The 23,400-nt window shown below is 42.9% G+C and overlaps 1 protein-coding gene across 3 annotated transcripts in view; it reads right to left on the bottom strand.

Annotated features, from left to right (window-relative positions):
* IL15 (interleukin 15) overlaps positions 1–23,400 on the bottom strand; it is a 98,677-nt gene that overhangs the window by 3,990 nt on the left and 71,287 nt on the right. For all 3 annotated transcript variants that reach the window (XM_007067782.4, XM_037897259.2, XM_037897260.2), the window contains exons 3-6: positions 5,391–5,500; positions 2,235–2,328; positions 1,628–1,669; positions 339–503 (exon numbers count right to left, since the gene is read on the bottom strand). In XM_007067782.4, the coding sequence (XP_007067844.1) occupies positions 339–503; positions 1,628–1,669; positions 2,235–2,328; positions 5,391–5,500 (411 nt within the window). The remainder of the gene's footprint in view (positions 1–338; positions 504–1,627; positions 1,670–2,234; positions 2,329–5,390; positions 5,501–23,400) is intronic.

Below are 23,400 nucleotides of genomic sequence, written 5' to 3'. Positions count from 1 at the left end.
GAGATGCAGGTGTTCAGGCCCTTTGAAAACCAGGGGATATGTCTTTAGGTGTCTAAATATGGTCCACTCTATGAACTTCAGTTTGAAAATGTTGGCCATGGGATACCAGTTTACACCTGCACACACACTAGATGCACCCTCTGAAGTACTTGTTTTGCTAACATTCTAGAAAACTTTATTCTGAGAAGAGCTAAATTCTGTCTGTGTAAATCAGTGTGTGAGTGGGTGACTGCCATTCACACCCCCGTCATGCGTATCTGACAGCAAAATTTATCTCAAGCCATTAAAGGTGCTTTTTTTGGATTGTTCTCTTTCCAATGATTGTAGATGGCACTTACCGGACTGTTTGGTAAACTTGTGTTCTTTGGTAAATTTGCTTTTACATTTGCCAGCACGTTGCGTATGTACTGTTTGATTTTACATCCTTTTGTGATTTCACATTCCTGGGAAATCACTTTCAACTCTAACAAAAAGCATTCCATCACTTGTACTTCGCACTCATCCTAAAAATGAAAAATGTCAGTGGCTTTACAATAAAAAAATTAAAGAAATAGGTCCACATGTGGCACAAAATTTTGCAAACCAGCAGCTGATTTTGATCTACTGTGTATTTGTTTTGCCATGCAAATGTTTGTAAATATCTACACTGATCATGAGAATTAATGTGTAGCTTGGTTAAATTACATTTAAAGGTGGGTCAGGACATAACAGGCTTGGTGAAAAATGTAAATACCAAGATAGGATGGGAATTAATTAGGATATACTTTGGGGTATAATTAAGAATAATAAGATCAAGTTATTATTAATAATACTTAGCTCTGATAGCAATTCCCATCCATAACTCTCAAACAATTTTTTTTAAAAGGGAGCATCGCTATCCCTATTTTACAGATGGAGAAACAGAGATGGATTGATTTTGCCTCAGGTACCACAGCAGGTCAGTGATAGAGCCAGGAACAGAACCCAGGTGTTCTGATTCCCAAAGCCATGCCTTGTCCATGGGACTATATTGCCTCTCTCTTAAAAAAACTAAAAGTTTTAGCTATCAAGAAAACCTTCCTGACAGTAACATATATTAGGCTGTGGAACAGTCTTCCTAGGAGAGTGTAGAAGCTGCATTGAGGAGATCATTTTAAAATTAGATTGGCTACATGACCTCTCTGATGATTGTGATATAAATTATATCCCCTAAACTGAAATAACTGTATACGGTAGTTATCCCTAGCTTTGCCATTCTTCCAGTTAGAAACTATCTGAAGGTGAATAGCCTATGCAGTTTAGATCTTAACACTATTTTAGAATGCTCTAGCAGAGTGCACAATGTTGGAGAATCATGTTTTCTTTTGACAAAAAGGAAAGTTCTTCCTTTTGATAAAAATCATTTTGTCAACTGACAAACTTCTATAGCCTTTTTAACTGATAAACTTCTATAGCCAATGATTCAGTAGCCATATCTGCTTACAGTCATCCCGATTAATATACATAAAGAATGGGAACTTATTTTTAATGCAAATGATTTGGTTTCAGAAGCTTTGATCAAATTAAACATCAATTGCCTTTAGCTGGTTACTTCAGAAGAAATAAGACCCTTAGACCAGTCTAGGTCAAATTTACAAAATGTACTTACTGACTTGTCTATATATGCAGTGTATAAACAGGCATCAATGCTCTAAAAGAAAACAGATTTGGATATATAAACAATAATTCTTGAGTTTAGGGATAATAAAGTCAATCCTACCAGGGGAATGGCATAGCTCAGTGCTCAAAGGGTCAATCCTGCAAGATGCTGGAGATCACTGAAGTCAGTGGACATTGATATTCCCCAGCACCTCACAGCATGAGGCTCCAAGTAAGAAGCACATTTCTGGAACTGAGTTCTAGCAGTACTTTCTCAGAAGAAGCCTACTCCCAATTCTTCTCTTCAGAAACACTCTCTTCTTGTTTTATCTGACTAAGAACAAATACTGCAGAGATTAAAATAGAGCACTGAAAGAAATAAAAATTGAAGAAGAAAACACTTAATTTAAGGGGCTGTAATGCAGAGTCCACTCTAAGTGTCACATATTGTTATCTACTCCCCTGCTTATTCCTGTGCTACAACATTACATGAGTTCTCTTCTTCCCCTCCCTTCTCCCCCCACTTATTTATTATTTAAGCACTCGGCTAGACAACCAACTCCAGGTCTCTTCCTACCCAAATGATTCTATGAAACATTAATGCTTTGTGAACTTACATCAGTTATGCCTTTAATCATATGCAAATCCTCTATAACCGCCTCCCACCTTCTTCTTTCAGCTTCTATTCTTGGTAGATATGCACTGATGCAGCTAAAACAAAACAACCACAAAAACAATTAGAATATTTAGTAACATACACACATCTTTTCTGAAGATAATAATGTAACGAAGAGTGGTTGGCAGAAAAGCAGTATCATATTACATATACGCCACATATGCAGACGTATGTGACAGACTGTGAAGCCCTCTGATAAAGTGTGGAACCATGAAATATATAGGAAATACTGATGGTACGTATTGGTATGAGGGTTTTAATCAGCAGGAGTCTGGGATGATTCCCTTACTCAGAAGTGGAAAGCCACAAGTAAATTATACTAAACATCATTTTATCTCCTGCTGATAAAATGTTTATCCCACACCATCTTGCATATGCCCATATATATTACTGAAAAATTAATGTTACCAACTTTAAAGAGGGTCCAGCTCCACAGGGCCCAGAGTGAGAGGTTAAAACTATTTAAAGTAAAATACCTAAAATTGTTCTTCCTAGATATAAAAATGTCACAAATTTGAAGTCTTACAGTTCAGCCTCGTCCAAGGCTAGATTCAAGCTCCGAGTTCCACTGAGGAAGGAATTTCTTCTTCCAAATAGTACAGTGCCTGTTTTTAGCCCTGTGAAGGTGTGGGCTACTGGATTTTTAAACTGTAACTCTTGATGTATAAAAAGCTGTCACTGGCTCAGGACTGAATCTTGCCCATCTTGAACCGCAGGGAAGAATTCCTTCCACATTAGATTGTAAGAACTTAGGAACAGGGACTGTTTGTTATGTGTGCCTCACTCTTATTCTTTAATTGGCGGCCTCTAGGTATTACAGCAATACAGGTAATATTGGGAGAGAAGGAGAAAATATTTATTTGGCTGGTTGATTTTAAAATAAATGGCAGTTGTTTTAAGCCACTCAATGGTTTGAAATAGTTAAATATAATCACAGAGATTGATCAGTGGGCAGGTAATGTAGTCACAGGCATGTGATAAGTACATATATATAACCTGCTTGTTCAATTTTACCTTCGTGTGTAGATTATCTTATACCCTTCTAATTTATCACATGGTTCCCAGTCATACACATAAACACGTTTTGGTGATAATATTGTGAGTGACTGCAAAGCTGTATGATAGTTTGCCTTTGTCGCGCACCTTTGATTGTCTCACCTGGATTCCACCAGAACGACAACTAATATTCCAAATGTCCAATAGGTCAAACAGCTGATAGAATTTTTTTTTTAAAAAAGACCCTTCACAGAAGTGTTTCAGATGAGTGCACGTACACCATCCACGCACACTTTCACTGGTCTGAGGAGCAAGATGGGAAAGATGGGAACATGCCAACAGAATCAAGTAGATGTTGGTTGTAGGTTGGTTTGGTCACAATGTCATGGACACGTCAAGTATCTTCAGTTTGGGTGCCAATCTTGAAATACCTTAAGCCTGATTTTCAGAAGCATCCATATGTCCCACTGATTTTTAACTAAAACTGTGGGTGCCTCTGAAAATCAGGCCCTTAGGGCTAGATCCATAATCCAAAATTTAGATTCTCAAAACTCCTGCTCAGCTGCCATCTTACCCAGAGATTCCTAAGTTTCTGCTGGTAAAGTCCCTTAGAAAGTACTTAAATAGTCATTAGGCTAAAGTGAGAGAGAGACAGACAATGACTCTATAGTCTAGTGGTTTGGGCACTCACCTGGGAGACCCAGGTCCTACTCCCTGCTCCAAAAATAGTAAGCATTTTATTCAAAGTGGAACAGGATCAACGGGAGAGATTGAGAGCTTTCCCCTGGAATATCCTATAGCCCTGTGGTTATGACATTCACCTGGGAGGTGGAACACCTGGGTTCAGGTCCCTGGTATACATCAGGCAGAGTAGGGACTTGACCCCAAGTCTCCCTCATCCTAGATGACTGCTCTACACAGTGGGGCTATAAGATATAAGGGGGCTGACAGCAGCACCACTATCTTCACCTGCTGCCGGCTTCTGTGAATCCTATTCTTAGGCACCTAACTCGCTTCATGCATTGTGCAGAGAGTCTGGACACCTAACTTGGAGCTGTGGCTGCTGCTATGTGACAGGGTTCCTAAATGTTAAGCACTCCAGTGCTGAATCTAAGGGCTTGTCTACATAGCAATTTACTGTGCGCCAAGCCACGTTGTGAATCTACAGTGCACCAGCTTGCTGTGCAGTAACATCCCATGTGGACACTTACAGCGCAGTGAAAGTCCCGGAGTGCACTTGGTTTACTACTACTTGAAAGTCTAATACATTAAGCTGCACTCCAACACTTTCACTGCCCTGGAAATGACTGTGTGGCAAATAGGTGCACTATAGATTCTTGCTGCCTTGCTAACTTGCCATGTAGACAAACCCTTAGTTCCTTCTGTGGATCTAGAGTCTCAAGTTTGGCACCCCAAACTTGGTGGACGTTTTTGAAAATGAAGGCCTCAATCATAGATGCAACCACTGGAGGATTCTTTTGGGGGAAAAGAGTGGGACATTTCCCTCAAACTCCCAAGCAGGAGGGAGCAATAATGTCTTTGAGCCTGTGGCACAGGGGAGGTAAGGGCAGGCCAGTTCCAGCCCTTCTGCTGATTTTGTGTGCAGCAGTGGCAGATTTAGCTTTCTTCTCTCACCCTCCTTAGGGGCTAACAAACTGAAAGGCAGAGGTGGCACCCAATTCAAACAGCAGGTGGATCCAGAGGAAAGAATCCAGCTTCCTTCCTGTTGTCTACACTTACAGGAAAGGAGAGGAAGAATTCCCTCCCAACGAACCTGGAGCAATGAGAGGACAGAGGACACTCACCAGCCCTCTTCCCAATGAGATGAAGGAAGGTACTGTTGGGATGGGACAAGACAGCCCCTATTAGGGAGACTTGACCCAAAAAGGGGGTGGGGAGTGAGCATGCAGGGCACATAGTGGGGCAACGGGCAGAAGGGATGTGGAGCACAAAGCACTGGGGCAGCAGGGGGCGGAGATTGGGGAACGGACCCCTGGGGAATCCAGCTTTGTAAAGTGACTGGAGATCATCGGGAGAAAGATACTGCGCAATTACAAATAATTATTTATTTACTAGTTTTGTTTTTTAAAATTATAATTACCAAAGAATGAAGATGGTTATTCCAGTTGCATTATTTAAAAAGCTGAGAAAATGTCTCTTCAGAATAAGATACTGCTGGCAGTAGAGACAAATACTTCTCAGGTGTGTTTTCTGAAAGATAAGATCCAGGAAATAATGAGTTACCTAAATGAGTTGTATGGCACAATTTGACTTCATAGGATATTTTAGTACAGATTTAATTAATCCATTAGGTAAGTCATCTAGTAAAGACAATATTGCACACAGTGGATATTTTGTAAAGACCAAACCACTCTGTAGCTTTTTAGGAATAGGTAGTAAAATGCTGGTAGAAAAGCAGATGCCAGGGGCACAGCACAAGAAACAGGAATGTGTTCTGGATCATGGGTTCCTAATAGTACAGATCACATTTTAATACAGGTATTGTATTAGAGACCATTTGCTTTCCCACTCTTAATTTTGAAGACCACCTCTTGCCCACTCCTTTGCATTCCATAATATCTCTGTAGCATCTACAGCAATTAAACATGTGAAAAAGTAATATTGGCAAAGGGTTTTTTAAAAATGTTGTACCTTCTTTTAATGCAATTTAGCAGTTGGAAATACGAAGGGGGGCGGGGGGCAGCTCTCCATGGATCACCAGCAAGTGTTCCATAATTCAGAATTTGGAAACTTTCATTCTAGACTGAGCCAAAACCCCTCTTATGTAGACTGGCACAGTTTAATTATGGAGATACACCTGTTGGGGATTGGGCCCTATGTTTTATTGCTAATAATAGTCATTTATTCCACAGGGTTATTGTGAGGATTACTGATATTTGTAAAATTCTTTAAACACACAACAATGTTATATAAGGATTAGTAAGTAGTATTTATTGTTTCCAAGTTCCAAAGGCTTAGTTTAAATAATGTGGCAGTCTGTTGACCACATAACCTTACATGTTTTTAGTGGAAGACAGTTCCAGGTATCTGGAAGCTAGTTATGTAAAATATCCATAACAAACCACAAACAGATAATTTGTACTAAAATAAGAACATGACAAATAATACTCGTACATATTTTTATTTTCTTAACTGGTTCAGTATGGAAAATCACTCACAGTAGTGACTCAACTCATCTTAAAAAAAGAGCTTAACCAGTGAATGGAAATCTGAAAAATCTGAGTATATAATAGCTTGTAAGCCTCCAATGAAGGTTGTATGCTAAAACATTAAGTAACAAATTATCTGTCCACCACACTTGTAAGCCTATAATGAGAGAGAGAGAGACAAGCTTATGGTTCTTTCAACCAGGACAGACCTACTGTGGTCACATCAACTTAAGTCCAGGTGCTAAGTATTATGGAGATACTTACATAACAGCAGCCTCTCTGTCGTTAAGGTTGCAATCAGTTTCTGCTATAATTTTGGCTTGGAAAATCAATTTGACCTGACTGTGGTCACATTTACTCTTAAGGCAAAGGAAAACATTTCTGTACATATTTGGAGAAAATTCTTCAAACTAGTTTTCATTTACAGGTCATAAAAATATTAGTCATTTAAAAACTTTAATTTTAGATTAAAGTTTCTGTCAATTTCTATCTCAAAAATGGCCTGTTACTCCTCCTTCAAACTATCTATAAAAAAGTTAAAAACCAATATGTTCAGTATAACTGAAAACAAGAAGGTGTCATTAGGCAAAAAATTTTACTGTTTCTTGTGGACAGTTTGGGGCTCAATCCTGCACTCACTGATGGCAATGGCAATGGGAGTTTTTTATATTGATTTTAGTGGGTGCAGTATTGGGCATTATAAGAGGTAAGTAAGAGATCTTCCTTAAGCCAAATTCTAGAAGCCTGCAGCTCTGATAGTGTCTGTTGTTTTACTGGTGATAGCTAGTAAAAGTTGCAGTCATAATCCCATAATAAGGCTGATTTTAATCTCCCATATAACTTAAAAAAAAAAAAAAGCAACATACCCCAAAATGAAGAAAACTTAAAATCCCCATGCTTTCAAATTTAGGATATGATTTAAAGTTTCATTGACAACAGAGTTTCTTTTATTTTGTTTGCAAAGTGTCCAATGTTTCCTTGTGTCCTTTGCTCTTTCCAACAAAATCACACTATTTCACAATTTTAAGCAGTGGTAGGTTTTGATATTGGCTGGTATAACAGGCAGTATTATTCAAGGTCCAGAATTTTTTTAAAAAAAACAACCTTCAGAAATTGCCATTATTTGAAAATGGCAATAGTGAAACTGCCAGAGTGGAAAAACCACCCATAGAGATGGAGAATATTTTTATTGTTGACTTCTCACCCATCCAGGACTACTTTTCAAAAGAAAATTCCAGGATGTGGTAAAATTACTCTTTCGCCTGCATTCCACACCAAAAAGCCCTTTCTTTATATTCGATACGAATGTGGTTGCTCATTATGTGGTCATCATATCTGGACTAATTCATTTCTTGTTTTCAAGTGCTGGGTTTTGTAAATATAGTAGGTAACTACATTATTGTCACTTAACAACCTTAACTGATTTTTGAAATAAAGAATTTGGGTTTTGAATAGGTAGTGATTTTCGAATGCCTCTAAAAATGGGGGGAGAGGGGCACTTGACAGAAGCTCCATGCACACTTTCACAGGTGTTTTGTAGTCTCATCAAGTTTTCAGAAATTTACAGAGTATCTAGTTAGAAAGGGCCTCCTAGATCATTTAGTCCAATGCAGGATCATTTTGTATACCAATTTATTAAATATTTTATCTTAACTCTTCTTGAGCAACATTAGTAATGGTAGCTCAACTACAGACTTTGATAACATATTCCTTTGGCTTGAACTCACCATTGCAATTAAAAATTTTCCCTTTGCCGCTTTAAGGTTTTCACTTCTGGTTCTCCTAAATCAGTAGCCAATTCATCACTCTCTTGCCCTATATTATTATCTTTCTACTACATTTGTCTTATTTTTGGGTGAAATAAAAATAGGAATCCCTGAAGTTGGGACTCTACAAGTAAAAGTGAGGGAATAAATGATATTTAAATATTTTGTTTTTCACTATGCTGCACTTACTGGTAACCCACATATAATGGCATTGTCAAAACATTTAAAACAAAATGAACTCTATAGTAAATATAGGTGGGTGCTCATAGACTCATAGACTTTAAGGTCCGAAGGGACCATTATGATCTTATAGTCTGACTTCCTGCACAACGCAGACCACAGAATCTCACCCACCCACTCCTGTAACAAACCCTGACCTATATCTGAGCTACTGAAGTCCTCAACGTGTGGTTTAAAGACTTCAAGGTGCAGAGAATCCTCCAGCAAGTGACCCGTGCCCCACGCTGCAGAGGAAGGCAAAACCCCCCCAGGGCCTCTTCCAATCTGCCCTGAAGGAAGATTCCTTCTCGATCCCAAATATGGCGATCAGCTAAACCCTGAGCATGTGGGCAAGACTCACCAGCCAGACACCCAGGAAAGAACTCTCTGTAGTAACTCAGATCCCACCCTATCTAGTGTCCCATCACAGGCCATTGGGCATATTTACCGCTAATAGTCAAAGATCCCATCAAACCATCCCCTGCTGCCAAAAATGCTTCTAAATATGACACAAGCAAACTATTCATTTGAAAAAATGTCCTTATTAAACTACTTTCTAATAATGAAGTTAAAATGAAACACTTAAAATTACTACCAGAGTAAAATCTGAGCCACAGTAGTAGCCTTTCTTCACTGGGGACCTGATCATAATCCCATATAAGTAAGTCAATGACAAAATTCCCCTTGACTTTAATGCTGCAAGCCATAATTTTGCTAACTTTGTTGTCATAAAGACTTGAAGTAAAGTTAGACACAAGAAAGATTATAGCTACATACATTATTTATGTTTTACACTAGGGGGAAGCTACTGAAACCTAAGGTTACAATTTTGTGTTGATCAAACTATATATTCAAACTACTTCATCGAGATTTACTCACAAATCTCTCTACGCATTTCTAAGATGCTGTGGCCCAAATTTTTAAAGGTATTTAGGCAATGTGGTGATCAATGATAGATAACTGATGTAGGAGCCTAAATCTTATTTTCTAAAGTGATTTAGGATCAAAGATCCCATGGACAGTCAATGGCATTTTTTATACCGATATGCTATTGTGTATATCCAAGAGAGACTTCACGATACTACCCTGTGATAACTTTTATTGAGGGAAGGTCTACAAGAAGGTGAGAAATCTTACATTTTGCTCTAGAAGTAGCAAGATTAGGTTCATCCTTTTCTCCTGTAGCAGACAGCCATCCACTGAGTAAATTCTGGGCTCCCAAGTTTCAATGTGGACTGTGTCAAGTGGAAACATCCCCACTGATGGCAATGTTATCATGGCCTGAAGAGTGAAATGGTTTCTGAGATAGGTAGACCCTTGCCTAAAGAATGCTATAAAGAGTAAGACCTTGAAAAGCTACTGGAACTAGAGATGGACTGTAGCATCTGAAGCAGTCATGTGATATGTTGTCTTTCTCTCTTACCCACAAGGCAAGCCTCTCTGTGTTGAATGAAATAGTTTCAGGGAACCCTGGAGGTGATGAATGTGTGGCTAGGCCACACCAAAAGAAATGCTGAAGATAGAAAAAAGCATTTTCATGTATTGCTATTCCAGTGCCTAGCTAGGAGCAAGGAAAAGCACCTCATCTAAAATCAGTTTGTGGATGATCTAGCTGGATGATCTGGCTGACCTATATTTCATTGATGAGCATGATGCCAAATTCCAGGTTGCTGAACCCTGTTACCTAGGCTACTGGTCATCACCTACAATAGATGTGGTCTGTGGATGGGTAAGTAGACACTGGGCACTAGCCTCTATTTACAGTCCACTATGCCTCTCACTGCTTGGGACAAGGAGGTTAGGGTTTCTGGCGTGCCAGTCCACAGACTTTTTTGACTCCTTTTTCTCACTTGCATGGGATCAGAGGTGCCCGTGATTCTTTGCCACTCCTTCTGGTCCATGGCACAGGTTTGTAGGTCTTCCTGTGTCAGCCCTTTCCTCTTCAAACGTCTCTTGACAGAGCCTTTCCATTCTATCCTCAGTCTTTCATATCATTTCTTGCTGTCCTCTTCCACTCATGCTTTCTTTGCTGATTGTTTTTCTTCTGTTCTTGCCCAGCCCATCCATTACTGAGAGTCCCAAGTTCATTTTCCCCCTCATTTCTACCATGAATGCTCTGTTTACCTTCTGCTTGCCTGCCATTCACCTCATAGTATTTTCTACTACCTGCATCTTTTCTTCCATTTTCGTAAGACCCACTATTTCCAAATGATAGAGCAGGCAGGAGGGTACACACACACGCACCATCCACTATCCCTATCAGTTTGTTACTTAATTGCTGGTCCCGTGGTACTCCTGCTACGTCTTTCACTGCCACCCATGTACATTGAGTTCTTCTCTTCAATTCTCCAGATCTCTCAACAATGGCACTAATTGTACTTCCGAAGTAGTCTTCTGATTCAGCGTCTCTCCTGCAACTTCAATTAACAGCTCTTCTTCCACCTTCCCTACTTGCATAACTTCAGTTTTCTTTGTGTTTAATTCCAAATCATGGTCTTCAAACACAGATGCCCACTTTGATACCAATTCCTCTTTGATCATTTGGCCCTTTTGGCTGACAGCAGCATACATTAGTTTTCTCTGTCTTCACAGGCTTGGTTTCCTGCTAGTTAAGCCCATAACTAGGATAAAATGAAGAGGCCTCAGCACACTGCTTTGTCTCAATCCTACCATAACCTCAGAACTCCCTGAAATTCTATGTACTGTTGTCACGTTAACTCTTGAGTCTCGATAGAGCTCTTCTATCATCTCCATCATCACAATACTCCAAACACCAGCTCCCACAGAACCAAGTCATATGCTTTCTCAAGCATGCTATATAGCAGTTATTGCTAAAGGCTTACTATGATGACTGCTTTCAAACAAAAAGCGTATTGGTTGTCTACATTTTTGTTGTACACCAGCAGAATCTCCTGTGGAAAACTGTAAATTCCATCTAGTTTATCTTGCTTGTTTGTGAGTAATGAATACAGGTTGACCTCTAAAAGAGAGTGAGGTAATTCCAGTAATTGGTGTAGCAAATCTCCTTTTGAGATTTATAGTCCAGCCAGTTGTTGTGGGGTGGTTGTTTTTTGGTAGCTATTCAGCAACTGAATTGTCAGCATTTCCCAAACTAATTTGCTCTTGCAAAATGACATTTGTCCACAAAAGTATGCAGCTGCAATTTTTGAAGCCTATTTGAAAATTTTGCCCAAAAGGTTACTGAAGGCAACTGGATCATACCAAATAACTAAACATGAGAATTTGCAATGTAAAGTTTAATATTTCCCTTGACATTTTTTCACAAAATTGTCATGGGGTTTGTGCCACCATTTTTTCTGTCCTCTCTTAGCCCTGGTCTACACTATGAGTTTAGGTCAAATTTAGCAGTGTTAGGACAATTTAATCCTGCACCCGTCCACATGACCAAGCCTGTTTTGTTGACTTAAAGGGCTCTTAAAATCGATTTCTGTACTCCTCCCTGGCGAGCAGAGTATCGCTAAAATCAACCTTGCTGGGTCGAATTTGGGGAAGTGTGGATGCAATTCAACGGTATTGGCCTCCAGGAGCTATCCCAGAGTGCTCCATTGTGACCACTCTGGACAGCACTCTCAACTCCGATGCAGTGGCCAGGTAGACAGGAAAAACTCTGGGAACTTTTGAATTTCATTTCCTGTTTGGCCAGCACGGCGAGCTGATCAGCACAGATGACCATGCAGAGCTCATCAGCACAGGTGACCATGGAGTCCCAGAATCGCAAAAGAGCTCCAGCATGGACCGAATGGGAGGTACTGGATCTGATCGCTGTATAGGGAGAAGAATCCGTGCAGGCAGAACTCCATTCCAAAAGACGAAATGCCAATATATTTGCCAAAATCTCCAAGGGCATGATGGACAGAGGCTACAGGGACACACAGCAGTGCTGCATGAAAGTTGAGGAGCTGAGGCAAGCCTACCAAAAAACAAAGGATGCAAATGGTCGCTCTAGGTCAGAGCCCCATACATGCTGCTTCTATGATGAGCTGCATGCAATTCTAGGGGGCGCCCCTACCACTTCCCCACCACTGTCTGTGGACACCTGCAAGAAGGGAGTCTCTCACAACAGGGATGAGGATTTTGTGGATGAGGAAGATGAGGAGGTTGAGTATAGCGCACAGCAGGCAAGCGGAGAATACCTTCTCCCTGGCAGCCAGGAACTGTTCATCACCCTGGAGCCAATACCCTCCCAACCCTCCCAAGGCGGGCTCCCGAACCATGACGCCAGAAAAGGCACCTCTGGTGAGTGTACCTTTGTAAATATAATACAAAAGCAAGCGTGTTTAATGATTAATTTGTCCTGAAGACTTGGGATGCATTTGCAGCCAGTATAGCTACTGGAAAAGTCTGTTAGTGTCTAGGGATAGAGCGGAAATCCTCCAGAGACATCTCCATGAAGCTCTCCTGGAGGTACTCTCTGTGTTAGCCTCAGGAGAGTGATATCATTTATGGTGACCTGTTTGAAATACGGGAAATTTGTTTAAGGGGACATTCAGAGGCGCCCGTTCCTGCTGGGCTGTTTGCCTTTGGCTGAAAAGAAATCATCCCCACTGTTAGCCACGTGATAGGGGGAGACCCGTTCATGCTGAGCTGTTTGCGTTTGGCTGACAGGGATCTTCCCTGATACTAGCCACGTGGTGGTGATGGTGGTGGTGGTGGAGGGGGGCGGTGAAGCGATCATCCCAGAGAATGGGGGAGGGGGTGGTTGTGTTGTGTTGTGCTGCACATTCACCCTAAAACCGCAGCCCCTCCTTTTAAATGGCCAACCCAATGGGCTTTGCTTGGCATGGGAAAGGAGGGTGCTGCTGTTTGAAACCGTTCCCACATGTTATGAAGGTTGAAGAAGCCAAAACCCTGTGCCTTACCATGGTTGCCTGCAAACCGAATTCTGTTGCCCAGCCGAGCGTGTGTGATGTCTCACGCCAAACCGGCAGGCACTCAATATAAGAGGCAAAATGCGACCTTGTAGCAAAAGCACATGTGCTATGTAATGTGAATCGTTTGATTCAGTGTGAAATAGTCTTTCCTTTGTTCTCTAAAATGTATCTTTTTAAATACTACTCTCCCTTTTTTCCTCCCACAGCTGAAAATGTTTCTACGCTCCCCCTATTATCTCCATCCCAGAGGCTAGCGCAGATTAGAAGGTGAAAAAAACACACTCACGATGAAATATTCTCAGAGCTCATGCAGCCCTCCCGCACTGAAAGAGCTCAACAGAATGCGTGGAGGAAAACAATGGCAGAGTCCAAGAAAGCATTCAATGAATGCGATGAGAGGAGGGAGGAGCACAATGAGAGGAGGCAGGAGCGCGATGAAAGGAGGCAGGATGCAATGCTGAGACTAATGGGGAAGCAAATTGACATGCTCAGGCGTCTGGTGGAGCTGCAGGAAAGGCAGCAGGAGCACAGACCGCTGCTGCAGCCCCTGTATAACCGCCTGCCCTCCTCCCCAAGTCCCATATCCTCCTCACCCAGATGCCCAAGAACGTGGGGGGGGGGGAAGAGAAGGGTACGAGCACCCAGCCACTCCACCCCAGAGGATTGCCCAAGCAACAGAAGGCTGGCATTCAATAAGTTTTGAACTGTAGTGTGGCCTTGTCCTTCCCGCCTCCCCTCATCCACCACCCCACCTGGTGCTTCCCTCCTCACCCACCCCTCCCAGGCTACCTTGCGAGTTTTCCCCCTCTTTGTAAGATGAATTAATAAAGAATGCATGATTTTGAAACAATAATGACTTTATTGCCTCTGAAAGTGGTGATTGAAGGGGGGAGGTCAGTTGGCTTACAGGGAAGTAGAGTCAATCAAGGGGGCAGGTTTTCATCAAGGAGAAGCAAACAGAACTGTCACACCGTAGCCTGGCCAGTCATGAAACTGGTTTTCAAAGCTTCTCTGATGCACAGGGCACCCAGTTGTGCTCTTCTAATCGCCCTGGTGGTCTGGCTGCGCGTAATCGGCCGATTTGCCTCAACCTCCCACCCTGCCATAAACGTCTCCCCCTTACTCGCAGAGATATTGTGGAGCACACATCAAGCAGCAACAACAATGGGAATATTGGTTTCGCTGAGGTCTAACCGAGTCAGTAAAGTGCACCAGCGAGCTTTAAAACATCCAAATGCACATTCTACCACCATTCTGCACTTGCTCAGCCTATAGTTGAACTGCTCCTTACTACTGTCCAGGATGCCTGTGTACGGCTTCATGAGCCATGGCATTAAGGGGTAGGCTGGGTCACCAAGCATAACTATTGGCATTTCAACATCCCCAACAGTAATTTTCTGGTCTGGGAAGTAAGTTCCTTCCTGCAGCTGTTCAAACAGACCAGAGTTCCTGAAGATGCGAGCATCATGCACCTTTCCTGGCCATCCCATGTTGATGTCGGTGAAACATCCCTTGTGATCCACCAGTGCTTGCAGCACCATTGAAAAGAACCCCTTGCGGTTTACATACTGGCTGCCAAGGTGGTCTGGTCCCAAGATAGGGATATGCATTCCATCTATCGTCCCACCACAGTTAGGGAATCCCATTGCAGCAAAGCCATCCACTATGACCTGCACATTTCCCAGAGTCACTACCCTTGATAGCAGCAGCTCAGTGATTGCGTTGGCTACTTAGATCACTGCAGCCCCCACAGTAGATTTACCCACTCCAAATTGATTCCTGACTGACCGGTAGCTGTCTGGCATTGCAAGCATCCAGAGGGCTATTGCCACTTGCTTCTCAACTGTGAGGGCTACTCTCATCTTGGTATTCTTGCACTTCAGGGCAGGGGAAAGCAAGTCACAATGAAAGTGCCCTTACGCATGCGAAAGTTTCGCAGCTACTGGAAATCATCCCAGACCTGCAACACTATGTGGTCCCACCAGTCTGTGCTTGTTTCTCGGGCCCAGAATTGGCATTCCACAACATGAACCTGCCCCATTACCACTATGATGTCCAAATTGCCAGGGCCCGTGCTTTGAGAGAAGTCCATGTCCTCATCACTATCGTGATCGCGCTGTCGTCATCTCCTCGCCTGCTTTTGCAGGTTCGGCACATACTGCAGGATAATACAAGAGGTGTTTGCAATGCTCACAACAGCAGCGGTGAGCTGAGCGGGCTCCATGCTTGCCGTGGTATGGCGTCTGCAGGACAACAGAGTTGCAGTGGAAGCGGGGATGACGACGGATGCCATGAGAATAGATATTAATACAGAACAACGAGAGGACCTGCGAGGTAGATTCATGGCACCAGGAGAGCAGAGTTGCAGCAGAAGCGGTGGATGACGATGACAGTTAGCAGTCCTACTGCACCGTCTGCTGATAGCAGTATGGCGTCTGCATGGACAAAGGCATGAGACGATTGTCTGCCGTTGCTTTCATGGAGAGAGGGGCGATATGTACCCCAAACCACCCACGACAATGTTTTTGCCCCATCAGGCATTGGAAGCTCAACCCAGAATTCCAATGGGCAGTGGAGACTGTGGGAACTGCGGGATACCTACCCACAGTGCAACGCTCTGAAAGTCGACGCTAGCCACTGTAGTGAGGATGCACGCCGCCAACTTAATGCGCTTAGTGTGGACATACGCAATTGACTTCTATAAGATTGACCTAATTTCATAGTCTAGATATACCCTTATACTTAGCTGAAGGCCTCAGAGAAAGCTTGTGCTTTCATCCACTACTAGATTTTATTTTTTAATCCTTTGAAAGAACTTATAGTGACCCAGGGAAGCAATATTTATAGTCAGACCTAATGGGAATACAGATGTATTGCAAAATCATGTAGCAAACTGGTATGTTAAGGGCTAAATACAAAAATAACTAGCATGATCTGACCTAGGGGTTATGTTGCCCTAATTACCTGTAATATATACACTCCTACCATCCTGCAATCACTCACACTAGCAGGTCAAGTATTGACTATTTTGTTGTTTGATATTTTGATATCCTGGTAACCAATACTCAGTAGGATTTCCAACAGGAAACCAAGCTATAATCAATCAGAAATGAAATCTAAAGCTTACAGCATCTTAAAAAGTAGGATGTCAAACACCTAGAGAGATTTGAGCACAGGAACCTTTAAACACTGACTTTCCTGCTTGTAAAAGACGTCATATTGACAGCATGGAGGTTAGAAATCATCAATCCACAGAACAGGTATAATATGGGCAGCAGCAGAGCAATCTTCTACACCTTGCCCAGCCAAAATGCCTCAGCCTTGACAGACCATTCAGCCCAGTGATTTGTATTGAAGTCACATGCTGATTAGAGGGTCCCATGGATAATTTGAATAGGGGGAGAGAGGGCTACAGTTACATTTCCCAAAGTTGTGGAGTGAGGCAGCAGTTTATGAGCTTTAAAAAGAACAAGTCACACAATCTGTGACCCCCAACCTCACTGCGGTGATGTTACTGGTCTGAGAGTAGTTTACCTTATTTTTGGACTAACTGGCCTCCAGAATGAAGGAGTATAAGGTGGCTCTAAACTACTTTTGTTCCCTCCTGTCTTAATCAGGTCCTGTAATTTGAAACCTGAGGTTGCCTAGACTTAAGGACCTGACCCTGTATGGAATCAATCATGGGTGAGGAAGTTACAGAACATGGCACAATAACACCTTCTCCGAATTATAAATCTAAACTTTTAAAAACCCAGTTCCATCATATATGGCTTTGTCTTCACTAGAAATAACTCATTGTGAATCATAATCATAAATGTTCTTGTTAATACAGACACCAACACTCCATAGTGATGCCACAGCATCGGGCAGCCATGACACCCTGAAGTATAGGGCAAACCACAAGTTAGCTTGTCTTGTTTTTTGGTTATGCAAGATGTTTGCAGTGAAAGGAGCAGATGCAATCAGTCATAACAATTTACAGATGATGGCCAACCAGTCTCGTCTCACAAGTCCCCAGAGCATCCAATCCCGTGTCCTAACTTGCAGTTGACCTGTGCTCTGTCTCCTGACTACAAGTTACTGACCTTCATATAGTTCTACTCAGTGTCCTTGGCCACACATTGCAATACCTTCAGCTTCCGTCATGTTTGGTGTCCAATACACCAGTGAGAAGACTGCCCAGAAAGAAGACCATGTATCAGGATGCAGCCACTCGGCTAGTAGCCAATACCAAACTCTTGGCCAACCTTTGGGTCAAAGGAAGCAAAACCCGTGGGACTTTGGGACCCAGAGAGGAATGCCCAAAAGTACGAAATATAGCTTTAGAAATTGCTGGCCAGTCACGGGATCAACCATATTTTCCCTGCACTGTTGGGGAAAATATAAAGATGCTCAGGGTGAGCTACAGTAGGGCTAAGGAAAGGAATTCCAAATTTGGTGCTGCCCCAAAAGTGTATCCAACGTAGGTTGTCAAGCTGTCTGGAGAGGCTCACAACCGTGAGTGCCAACCTCAGGACAGGTTTCAGAGTAACAGCCGTGTTAGTCTGTATTCGCAAAAAGAAAAGGAGTACTTGTGGCACCTTAGAGACTAACCAATTTATTTGAGCATAAGCTTTCGTGAGCTACAGCTCACTTCATCGGATGTATACTGTGGAAAGTGTAGAAGATCTTTTTATACACACAAAGCATGAAAAAAACCTCCCCCCACCCCTCTCTCCTGCTGGTAATATCTTATCTAAAGTGATCACTCTCCTTACAATGTGTATGATAATCAAGTTGGGCCATTTCCAGCACAAATCCAGGTTTTCTCACCCCCCCCCCCCCAAACACACAAACCCACTCTCCTGCTGGTAATAGCTTATCTAAAGTGACCACTCTCCTTACAATGTGTATGGTAATCAAGGTGGGCCATTTCCAGCACAAATCCAGGGTTTAACAAGAACGTCTGAGGAGGGGGGGTAGGAAAAAACAAGGGGAAATAGGTTACCTTGCATAATGACTTAGCCACTCCAAGTCTCTATTCAAGCCTAAGTTAATTGTATCCAATTTGCAAATGAATTCCAATTCAGCAGTTTCTCGCTGGAGTCTGGTTTTGAAGTTTTTTTGCTGTAATATCGCAACTTTCATGTCTGTAATCACGTGGGAGTGGGAGTATCGTGGGAGTGGCTAAGTCATTATGCAAGGTAACCTATTTCCCCTTGTTTTTTCCTAACCCCCCCGCCCCAGACGTGCTTGTTAAAGCCTGGATTTGTGCTGGAAATGGCCCACCTTGATTATCATACACATTGTAAGGAGAGTGATCACTTTAGATAAGCTATTACCAGCAGGAGAGTGGGGTGGGGGGACACAAATCAGATGTCAAGAATTATAACATTCATAAACCAGTCGGAGAACATTTCAATCTCTCTGGTCACGCGATTACAGACATGAAAGTTGCGATATTACAACAGAAAAACTTCAAAACCAGACTCCAGCGAGAGACTGTTGAATTGGAATTCATTTGCAAATTGGATACAATTAACTTAGGCTTGAATAGAGACTTGGAGTGGCTAAGTCATTATGCAAGGTAACCTATTTCCCCTTGTTTTTTCCTACACCCCCCCCCCCCCAGACGTTCTTGTTAAACCCTGGATTTGTGCTGGAAATGGCCCACCTTGATTATCATACACATTGTAAGGAGAGTGGTCCCTTTAGATAAGCTATTACCAGCAGGAGAGTGGGTTTGTGTGTGGGGGGAGGGAGGGGTGAGAAAACCTGGATTTGTGCTGGAAATGGCCCAACTTGATTATCATACACATTGTAAGGAGAGTGATCACTTTAGATAAGCTATTACCAGCAGGAAAGTGGGGTGGGGGGAGGTATTTTTTCATGCTTTGTGTGTATAAAAAGATCTTCTACACTTTCCACAGTATGCATCCGATGAAGTGAGCTGTAGCTCACGAAAGCTTATGCTCAAATATATTGATTAGTCTCTAAGGTGCCACAAGTACTCCTTTTCTTTTTGCGAACCTCAGGACAAACTGTCAAAAAGCAGGGCAGACACCCCAAACTGGTGGTATGCTCTATTATTAGATTTCACCAACCCAGTAAAAAATGTGAACTCCTGGATCATTGTAACAGTTTTATCATTGAGTCACAGACAGTCCCCTTGGGCATTCCAGTCTCTCTTGCCACCCAGACAAGCTGGACTTAGTGATAAATGGTCACTTATACCAAAAATCACTAGAGTCAGCTTGCTCCCAGTCTCAAGAGCCCAATCACTTCTTCTAGATCAATTTGTATCTCACACCAAAGACAATACCGGTAGCCTTAGTTTTGGTAGTCCTCATATCTGAGTTCACAAGTTCAGAGCAGGCACTTTTTCCATTATAAAGCAAAACTTTAATATGACCTTATAGCATGATATACAGACATTACAAGTAAGATCAATGCATGCAGCAAATGATAAGACTTTTTTAGAGTCTCAAAACATCCATACAAGTCTAACACCTACCTTGAACATTACTAACATACAGGTGAGCTGATCTAGTTTCCAGCTATGAATTTGTCAGTGCTCAGCTGAGGCCTACAGACTTGGCAAGAGCTGGCACCTGGTCTACCAGCTTCATGTAGGTGTCCATGAATCTGTAATGGTGGTCCACAGAGGCCTGCATAATGACAGAGTAGTATCCTTTTCTGTTAATGTACTTACTTGCTCCAAGTGGAAGGCATAAAATGGGTGTATGTGTGCCATCAATAGTACCTGCACAATCCAGGAATCCCATCTGTTAAAAACCCGTAATATTACAGGGAGGCAGGGTTGCAGTAGAGTGATAATTGCCTTGCAAACCTCCACAACTACTGTGCCAACCCCAGATTACCACAGATCTCTAGTCAGCGTCCACAGGGTGATAGCAACACGCTTCTGGACCATTACTACGTCTCTCTCATTTGAGTGCCTTGGTACTCAAGTGCCAGCATGAGCTGCTCACACGCTCTAGGGATGTTGCTTTCCCTACATGAAAGTTCTGGGTCCATTGCTGGTCATCCCACATTTCCATCACAAGGTAGCCCCAACATTCTGTGTGTGGTTCTGGTCCAGAAGTGGCAGTCTGTGTAGGAAACTGTTTTGACCCGAGCGGTTAGCCAATATTCAGGGCCTTGCGAATTGTTTCCTTTTGGGGAGAAAATGATGTTGCGGTGTGGTATTTTTTTGATACAGTCCTGTTTGTTTATAAAGAATGTCCTATTTCCCTGAACATGGTGGGAAACAAACAGCCAGAGACAGTTTCTTTGCTCACAGTTCTAAGTCTCTTTCCAGCCAGCATTTTACCTGAAAGCTCTTTCTCGTAGCATGACCCTGAGAAAAAGCTGAAAGTGCTTCTCTGGCTGGCTGTCAAGCTTTCTTGCTGCCTTCTCTGTATGTTTTTGTGCTGTTTTTGCTGCTTCTCACTCACACATGCACTAATACAGCTCCAGCAAACAGTGTTTTGCATTTGCATCCAGTTCCCATGGAAATCCCTCGGATCACCTGGTTGCATCCCTACTCCAACTGTACATGCAACTTGTGTTTTGGGTGGTGGCTCCTATTGTTCCAGCTGTGTATTCCATAAAAAAGAGCTCAATTACTTTGTGCATATATCCTGAATGAAGGGCGGCTGTTACTCCCACCAACTTCAGTGAGGTTTCACTCAGCCTCTAGCATAAGATAGCATCAGCTGAGTCATTGCCTCCACGTCCACGTGGTACTGACCTTGTCTCCATCTGCTTGTCCCAGCAACCTGCCATTGCGGTCTGTTACAGGGCAAAAAGCTGTCCCTTTAAATGCCCTCTGCTGTCTTTTGGCAGCAGCTTCTGCAAAGGCATGTCAAAGATACATTACCTCCATACAACCAGCAGCTGTTGGTCTCAGCTGGACAAGCTAGACCCATCATTTAGAGGACAAGCAAGTAACTGCACACCAGCTTGGGTCCTGCCAGGAAATGAATTTCCTGGGTCTTCAACATTTTCTGCTCACAACTCCCAGAAGGGACAGTCTATTCTTGCTTTTGCAAGGCACTGTGGGACAGACACGTTGTCCCACAATGCCCTGAGAAAGCAAGCACAGAATGATGCACTGAGTTGTGGTGCTATGAACAGGGATGCACAAAGAGTGGAACACAGGGCCCAGGCTCTAGATGGCAGAGGCAACAATTGGAAGCAGCAGCCCCTTGGTACGTCTGAGCATGAGGGAGTGGCCACCGAGGAGTGGGCCTGGCCACTGAGGCCCCTGGTGGCCTCCCCCAGGGGCCCCAGGCCTGCCAGCCCCCACTTCCGGGCCTGCCAGCCCTAACCTGCCTGAGCAGCCAGGGCCTGCACCACCCAGGTCCAGGAATCATGGACCCAGGGCTTCCCCTCCTCTGCAGGATCGTGAGAGGTGGTCAGGGGGACACCCCCACCCCATGTGGCCTGAGAACTTCTGAGTCATGATTCCTGAAGCTGGGGTCCTGGGGTGGGCTACAGCTGGGCTTGGGGCCCCAGGGGTGACCCACTACCCCACACCCTGGAGGCTGGGCCTGCTTCCATAGCTATGCCGAGCTCAGACGGACACCCCAAGAGGCAGTGGAACCAGGGTGGTAGTGGTGGGGGCTAATGCTCCACAATGAAAATACTGTAGATGGCCAATCTGTGTTTCTGCCCCTGTGTGGTGTTCCCTGTAAACTGTGCGTATGCATGGGGGGTGGAAACAAGTGGTACCAGAGGGCATGGAGTAGCTGCCATGGCACCCGCCAGCCTGTATACCACTTGATCTGGGCCCTTTCGGTAGCAAAATACTGGTTGCACCTCTGGCTATGAACCACGGGATATGTACCGAGAAACCTCTATGTTTCTCATGACTGGATACAGCACTACTGTGGATGCAGGATATGACAGCAGGCATGTGAAATTTGACTGCATTTCTGCAGTGTGGTCACAATGTATCAAGGAAAGATAGGGCAAGATGACTCATTGAGGTTAGGATGCACTGCAAACAACGCCTGTGAAAACGTAATCATATTAAACCAAGACTCAGGTATGCAAGTGGTACGGTTCAGAATGGAAGCAGAGATTCCAGTGGAGCTATGCCAACTTACACCTACTGACGCTCTGGGAACAATCTACCGAGGGAGCAAATGAAAAATGAAGCATCGAGTGTGTTAAATGCATTGCAAACTACAAACCAAAGAACCTAGTGGCCCTTTTTTCATTTCTTTGGCATTTCCCCAACAGAAAGGCAAGCAGACTGTAGGAAGGAAAGAATTTCCAATCTTGGTTAGCTCCCCACTCACATCTATCACAGAACTCAGCAATAAGCAGAAGAATCATCCTTAGTTACTCATCTCAGAAAACAGAAGCTGCAAAGAATTCCCTGCCCTATGCAGATAAATACCCAAGATTTCAAATAATTGGTGTAGAATGCAGCAAAAGATGAAATGTCAATGTGAAGAGCTCTTCTCTCTGACACACAAGTTTACAATGCTAGAAGCAACACAGAAATTATTATGATTAGGGTTGGTTTCTTTAACTCTTACAGATGATGGTTATGGTTTATTACTTGGCTGGCAAGCCAAGAATACATAAAGTAATAAAAAAAGCTTTCTGTCTGCAAATTAAGCAGGACCAAACAATACACAAGTATATTAAGCTGAATGGTAGCTATGGAGCTCTGTCAGGAATACTGTCGCTTACATTTTTATACAGGTTATGGCACAATGCTCACAGCTTTTCTTTAAGCCACAGTATGATGAGTCCTGTGGCCAATATTTTCATTGAGACAATTTCATTTATAAAAGACTGAGAAAATAAGTTCACAAATGTTGAAAGAGGTATAGAATAAAAGGATGATTAATTAACTAAAAAAACACAAGTAATCCTCTCGATATTTTTCTGTCACACACTTGTGCAGAACAATAACTTGACAGAAAATAAGGAGGGCTGTCACTTAATCACAGTTAACGCTTGCAATTAATTGAAAACAAAATTAATGTGTTAATTGTATACCTCTAGTCTTAAACTGCTGAACATTAATATCCTGTTAAGTTGTAAGTGCTATCATTGTATGTGAA

The sequence above is a fragment of the Chelonia mydas genome, chromosome 4, assembly GCF_015237465.2.
Source record: "Chelonia mydas isolate rCheMyd1 chromosome 4, rCheMyd1.pri.v2, whole genome shotgun sequence".
NCBI lineage: Eukaryota > Metazoa > Chordata > Testudines > Cheloniidae > Chelonia > Chelonia mydas.
The sequence above is the reverse complement of the archived record's forward strand: the minus strand, read 5'-3'. Positions and strand labels throughout refer to the sequence as shown.